The sequence below is a fragment of the Myxine glutinosa genome, chromosome 13, assembly GCF_964187855.1.
Source record: "Myxine glutinosa chromosome 13, kmMyxGlut1.1, whole genome shotgun sequence".
Lineage (NCBI taxonomy): Eukaryota > Metazoa > Chordata > Myxini > Myxiniformes > Myxinidae > Myxine > Myxine glutinosa.
The window spans coordinates 85,397,723-85,405,222 of NC_136273.1; the positions used below are offsets into that span (position 1 = coordinate 85,397,723).

Here is a 7,500-nt window from a genome sequence, read left to right on the forward strand (position 1 = left end):
GGGGACCCGGCAGAAGTACCCGGCATTGCTGGGCGGGGGAGGGGGGAGGGGGGTGGGGAACGGGGGGGGAGGGGAGAAGAGGGGGGGAGGGGAGAAGGGTGGGGGAGGAGAGGGGGAAAAGGGAGGGGGAGGGGAGAAGGGGAGGGGGTAGGGGTAAGGGAGGGGAGGGGGAGGGGGGAGGGGGGGGAAGGGAACGGGGGGGGAGGGGAGAAGAGGGGGGGAGGGGAGAAGGGTGGGGGAGGAGAGGGGGAAAAGGGAGGGGGAGGGGAGAAGGGGAGGGGGTAGGGGGAAGGGAGGGGGAGGGGGGAGGGGGAAAAGGGAGGGGGGAGGGAGGAGGGGAGGGGGGAGGGGGAAAAGGGAGGGGGAGGGGGGAGGGGGGAGGGGGAAAAGGGAGGGGGAGTGGGGAGGGGGAAAAGGGAGGGGGAGGGGGAAAATGGAGGGGGAGAAGGGGAGGGGGAGGGGAGAAGGGGAGGGGTAGGGTGGAGGGAGAAGGGGAGGGGTAGGGTGGAGGGGGAAGGGAAAGGGGGACAGAGGGGGGAAGGGGGAGGGAAGGGGATGGCCAGTCAACAATGACGTTGCAGTTCTCATGGTCGGAGAGCAGCACAACAATCGGACATAGTCCTGCATATTCGCAACAGCACGAAGCGGATTTTGGAGACTCACCGATCCTGTGACGTCCTCCAGTACCGGCGTTGCCGGGCGGGGAAGGGAGACCCGTACATTCCCAACCCGTACATTCGCCCTCTCGACTCAAGCTCACTCGGACAAAAGCCTCGCACAAATTACACCGTGAAGGCCCAATGGTCATGTCTATGCCACAAATCACGGGCGCACTGAATTGAAAATATATAGAACGCTCATACTCCGTGAAAAGTGAAGCCGCCGTGTCGCCATCTTGGTCAGCACTACTCGACCAACTCGCTTCGCGGATCTCGTTTTGTGCGGCAATAAACTGCTCCAATCGGTTACAGAAGGGTTGTGGAAAGACGTTTCACAGCTGTTTCAAAGACATTTAATTCATATCGCACAAAATCGATACAAAACACGATCGCATAAAAGGTGAAAAAACGTGTGACGTGTGACGGGATGGAACATCACGTGATTGCTCTGAGCGAATCAGTCTGGCGGCGGGAATGGAACATCACGTGATCGCTCTGAGCGAATCAGCGAGCTGCTCTGGAACCGGCTGAGATTAGCGGGTACTTCGCTGAAATGCGCTGAGGTAAATATGAATAAAAAATATGGATCGTCAAATATTTTGAGTTCGGCCATGTTCGTCCCAGGCTCAATGGCCATGTCTATGTCAAATATCAAGCACGTAAGCCTCTCCGTTTAGGAGTCTATCGGTAACATTACACACACACACACACACACACACACACACACACACACACACACACACACACACACACACACACACACACAAACTGTGTTTTATATATATAGATGAAGAATCAATAGATTTATTGGCTTCTGACGGCTGCTATAAAATTTACTCATGAGAGATAAGAAAGATTACAAACAAAACTAGAAAACATCTCAAAATGAACACCACATGAAAATGAAATGAAAACCACAAATGAAAACCACAAAACTAGAAAACATCAAAAACCACATCTCAAAATCACTCAAAATGAAAAGCGTCCGCTTTGTACTCGAACTAAACTTGACGGGAACAGCAGTTTAAAAAAATTGTACATTTTATTCATTTTATTCTCCGATTCTCATAATAAAGGTTTTTTTTTGAAAATTTTATGATAAAAGCTCAAATGGCCTGGACAGAAGGAGACACAGAGGCAATTTAAAAAAAACCCTGTCCTGGTACGCGGGGGTACGGGCTAACTGCAATCTTAAAAATGCACAGAGTTTCAGTAATATGGGGATAGTATATGGGAATGGAAACTAAGTCTGGTGTTGGCTTAGCGGTTAGGGTGCCGGCTTGGGATCCTAGGATCCTGGGTTTGAATCCCGGTCGATCGCTGAATTAACGCCAGGGGAGTTGAATCAGCCGGTCATCCTTCCGAGGTCGGCAAATTGAGTACCAGTTCACTGGTAATTCCCTGCGTGTCGCAAGAGGTGATCAACAGGGTTGGCGGCAGGAAGGGCATCTGGCCATAAAACATTGCTACTAAAAAGGGGACCACGGTGCCCGAAAAAGGCCAACCCGCGCTCTGCAGGGGAAAATTGCCTCTGAAGGTGGTCTAAAGGTGGTCATATGGAAATGGAAACTCCTCAAGCTCACCTAATGATAGATAAACTAAGGGATTTGAGTTTTGTAAAACTATAATTCAGATCATGATGGAACATCCACATAACCTTCGATTTAGCGCTTTTTACTATTGTGGGAAATTGGGAACGAATCTCACTCCAAACGTCATGTTTTGGCGATGAGGGGTTTTAAGTGGAGTATATGGGCCTATCACCTTCCCATCACAGACATGTCGGTGGTCTCTCTGTCTTCTACTGCCTCCTATCTGGTCTTGCACCCTCTGCTCTTTGCTTGCTTTGTCCCCCCCCCCCCTCCCCCCGAGGTTTCTCATCAACCCCCTTCTGGTGAAACAACTTAAATCCAGAATCACTGCTCACCACTCATTCGTTCCTCATTTTTCCCACCTATGAAACCAATTTCCACATTCTCTTCAATTTCATTCCTCCCTCCAGGTCTTCAAGACAGCTTTTCACCACCATCTTCGATCTTCCTCCATCCAAAGCCAACCCCACCTCTCTCTCTCTCTCTCTCTCTCTCTCTCTCTCTCTCTCTCTCTCTCTCTCTCTCTCTCTCTCTCTCTCTCTCTCTGTCTCTCTCTCTCTCTACTTCCGTTCATTTTGTTCTGTTGCATCCTGTTCCGTTCAGTGTTCTAGATCTTCCACGAGCCTCGACTCTGTGTACAAAACAGCAATTTAGGTTCCACGTATGACCCTCCAACCCGAGACGTTTCGGGCAAACAAGCCTCGGGCCTGTTTCTCTATGCCTCACTCCCCCCCCCCCCCCCCCCTCTATTTCTTTTCCCTTCTCTCTTATCTTCTCTTCCCCTCTACCCCTTTCCCTCCATCCACCTCTCCAAATTCTGTGTCGTTCTTTGGTTTCCACAACCTCCAATATACATGCTTTTCATAAACCCCTTTATCTTCCTCCCTTCTCCTACTAAGTGAGCACACTGTAGTCAATGTTGCTGCATCTCTCCCCAGTCGGCCATTTTGTTTTTAAACTATAAATTGTAATGTTATTACATTTCACTCTCTGATGTCATCTTGCCGTTTGCTCAGTGATATGTAAGCTATTCTTCTCAATTGGCCGAGGTGTTTGAGATAGACTTCACATTTACAAATGGCCATGGTAAGGAAATACACAATGATGAAAATGCTTTTTTATTTCTCTTTGTTTCCTTCACCCTGTTATATCTTGTGGAACCTTCATTGCTCAGAGACTAAGTGATGTGTACCGAGCTTTGCACAACGTGTATGCCCGTCTTATTACAAAGACTCGTACACGTCTTCAAGCCTCTTACTTCCGCATTGCACTCTTTGGATTGGTGAGCCTTTTCTTATGTTTATCTGTTTCTTTGTTATCATATTTATTAGATAGTAGTTGTGATTAGATTAACAAACAAAAGATGTAAAAACATAATTGTGTGATAAATGAGTGACATGATAATCATTTCAAGAATTAAGGAACCCGTGCATTTGTTTTGGGGGATTTTGAGGAATTTTCTTGGCTATCTGTATGTTATTACATTATTCTGTTTTGACGTCTCCCCCAAACATCTCCCTCCTCCTCCCGACCCTCCTCCAGCACATCTCCCCTCAAACGTCTCCCCCCTCTCAAAGTTTCAATCCCCCTGACATCTCTCCCCTTAACATCTCCCCCCTCTAACGTCTCCCCTCACTCTATCTCCCCTTCAACGTATCTCCCACCCAACGTCCCTTCCTCGCAATGTCTCTGCCTCCCCCAACATACCCCTTCCCTCCAACATATCCCCTTAAACGTCTCCCCCTCCCTTCCCCCCCTCCCAGCGTCTCCCCCCCTATGTCTCCCCAACATCTCCCCCTCTCAACGTCTCAACCCCCCCCCCCCGACATATCACCCCTTTGAATCTTCCCCTTCCAACGTCTCCCCCTCACTCCATCTCCCCCTCCAACGTCTCTCCCACCCAACGTCCCTTCCTCCCAATGTCTCTGCCTCCCCCAACATAGCCCTTCCCTCCAACATATCCCCTCAAACGTCTACCTCCCCCCCCCCCCCACCCCAGCATCTCCCCAACGTCTCCCCCTCTCAACGTCTCAACCCCCCTGACATATCCCCCCTTTGAATCTTCTCCTTCCAACGTCTCCCCCTCACTCCATCTCCCCCTCCAACGTCTCTCCCACCCAACGTCCCTTCCTCCCAATGTCTCTGCCTCCCCCAACATAGCCCTTCCCTCCAACATATCCCCCTTCCAACGTCTCCCCCTCACTACATCTCCCCCCTCCAATGTCTCTCCCCCCCTTTCCCAATGTCTCTCACCTCCCCCAACTTCTCCCACCCCCAATATCTTCCCCAAATCCCTTCCCCCCAATATCTTCCCCCAAATCCCTTCCCCCCAATATCTTCCCCCAAATCCCTTCCCCCCAATGTCTTCCCCCAAATCCCTTCCCCCAAATAAATATCTTGCTCCAGTCCATGTTCTACATTTTTCAATTTTCCCTTTATCTTTTTCTTTTACCCTCTCCCTCATGGTGTGCAGGCGGTGGTAAGTTTTCACCTCATGCCGTTTACCTTTTGCTTTACAAGATGGTCTCTGAACGCATTTGCTTACATCTAACCCTCGGCAGAGAGCTAACCCTGCCCTCTAAATCAACGTCTCTCTCAATTGGCTACAACAGCAGACACCGCGTCTCCCATCATGCGCCTGCTTGTTGCGTTTGCAGTACAATCGTTACAATTCCTGATTTTACAGGTTGTACAGATGTAGTGCATAATGACTTTTCATCAGATTAGTATATGACTGGATTTATAAGATGGGTCACTTTCCCTTAAACGGGCCCTTTTGGTGTACAGCCATCTTCTGTTTCTGATTGGGCAGCCACATGATGCCCCATTTATGATGCCCCGTTTATGGGGCCACATGATGCCCCATTTATGATGCCCCATTTATGATGCCCCATTTATGATGCCCCATTTATAATGCCCCATTTATGGGGCCACATGATGCCCCATTTATGATGCCCCATATATGATGCCCCATTTATGGGGCCACATGATGCCCCATTTATGATGCCCCGTTTATGGGGCCACATGATGCCCCATTTATGATGCCCCATTTATGGGGCCACATGATGCCCCATTTATGATGCCCCATTTACGATGCCCCATTTATCATGCCCCATTTATAATGCCCCATTTATGATGCCCCCGTTTATGGGGCCACATGATGCTCCATTTATGATGCCGCGTTTATGGGGCCACATGATGCCCCATTTATGATGACCCGTTTATGGGGCCACATGATGCCCCATTTATGATGCCCCATTTATGATGCCCCATTTATGGGGCCACATGATGCCCCATTTATGATGCCCCATTTATGATGCCCCATTTATGATGCCCCATTTATGGGGCCACATGATGCCCCATTTATGATGCCCCGTTTATGATGCCACATTTATGGGGCCACATGATGCCCCATTTATGATGCCCCATTTATGGGGCCACATGATGCCCCATTTATGATGCCCCATTTGCGATGCTCCATTTATAATGCCCCATTTATGATGCCCCATTTATGATGCCCCATTTATGGGGCCACATTATGCCCCATTTATGATGCCCCATTTATGAGGCCACATTATGCCCCATTTTTGATGCCCCATTTATGATGCCCCATTTATGATACCCCATTTATGATGCCCCATTTATGGGGCCACATGATGCCCCATTTATGATGCCCCATTTATGATGCCCCATTTATGATGCCCCATTTATGATGCCCCGTTTATGGGGCCACATGATGCCCCATTTAATTTATGGGGCCACATGATGCCCCATTAATGATGCCCCATTTATGATACCCCATTTATGATGCCCCATTTATGATGCCCCATTTATGGGGCCACATGATGCCCCATTTATGATGCCCCATTTATGATGCCCCATTTATGATGCCCCATTTATGGGGCCACATTATGCCCCATTTATGATGCCCCATTTATGATGCCCCATTTATGATGCCCCATTTATGGGGCCACATGATGCCCCATTTATGATGCCCCATTGCCCCATTTATGGGGCCACATGATGCCCCATTTATGATGCCCCGTTTATGGGGCCACATGATGCCCCGTTTATGCTTCTAAAACTTCGCTTGGCGTTTCTCTCCTAACAGGCCCTAGCTCATCTTGCCACTAACCTTTGCAGAAAGGTTCATTTTACCCGATTTGTACCTTATCGGCGAAATCTCAACATTGCTCTGACTTTGTCTCGCTTTCTCTCATTCACCCACTGCATCTCAGGGACATTTTGATGACGAGGAATGGAAAGAGTATGTGTACAAAGAACCACAGTTGACAGGTTTGTCTGAAGTATCACAGCGTTTTGAACGTCTATATACAAGCAAGTTCGGAGCTGATAATGTCCGCATCATTCAGGACTCGAACCCGGTGAGTTCCGTTCTCTTTTTCTTCTCCTACTTCCATGTTTCCCTTCAGATCCGTGCCTTGTTGAATTCTTCTTGGGTTTAACTCGGCACGAAGCGACTTCGTTTTCACATCTCTAACAGTAACTCCATGTTTTGTGTTTTCAAACATCCAGGTTGACATTCAGGTTCTGGACCCCAAAATAGCATACATCCAGATAACTTTTGTGACACCACTCACTCAGAATACCGATGGAGTGCAGCTGGTGGAACCAGGAAGCCGTGGGGATGTGCGGCACTTTTCATTCGAAACACCATATACCCAAGATGGTCGTAAACACGGAAGTGTAGAAGAACAGTGCAAGCGGAAAACGATCCTCACCAGTAGGTGTTGAACATCTCATTGAGTCTCTTTACACCCCTCCATCCCCATCTCTTCCTTTCCTTTGGTTTCCTCATTTATGTTTTACCCTCCTATGTTCCTTCTTTTTTTCTATATTTTTACTTCGGCCGCCGAAGATGGAAAGGTTATGTATTTATTCACCCCTGTGTGTGTGTCTGTCTGTGAGCACGATATCTCAAAAAGTTGTGGACGCATTCGGATGAAACTTTGTGGACCCTCGGGCACTCTTGGGTCTTTTGGGTCCTCTGGGACTTTTGGGTCATCGAGGACTTTTTGGGTCCTTGGGGAGTTTTGGGTCCTTGGGGACTTTTGAGTCATTAAGGCCTTTTGGGTCTTCAGGGACTTTTAGGTCATCAAGGACTTTTTGGGTCCTTGGGGACTTTTGAGTCATCAAGGACTTTTTGGGTCCTTGAGGGCTTTTGCCTAATTAAGGACTTTAGGGTATTTTGGGTCCTCGGGGACTTTTGGGTCATCGAGGACATTTTG

At 48.7% G+C, this 7,500-nt stretch overlaps 2 protein-coding genes across 2 annotated transcripts in view; both read left to right on the forward strand.

Annotated features, from left to right (window-relative positions):
• LOC137439064 (nucleoside diphosphate kinase B) overlaps nt 1–7,500 on the forward strand; it is a 148,346-nt gene that overhangs the window by 54,588 nt on the left and 86,258 nt on the right. The gene's annotated exons all lie outside the window — the stretch shown is intronic.
• Nucleotides 3,426–7,500, forward strand: part of LOC144888717 (dedicator of cytokinesis protein 10-like) — a gene marked incomplete at its 5' end in the record, with an annotated part of 23,449 nt that continues 19,374 nt past the window's right edge. Inside the window, 3 exon segments of the mRNA XM_078767735.1 lie at nt 3,426–3,533; nt 6,490–6,636; nt 6,788–6,995. Coding sequence (XP_078623861.1) covers nt 3,426–3,533; nt 6,490–6,636; nt 6,788–6,995 — 463 coding nt within the window.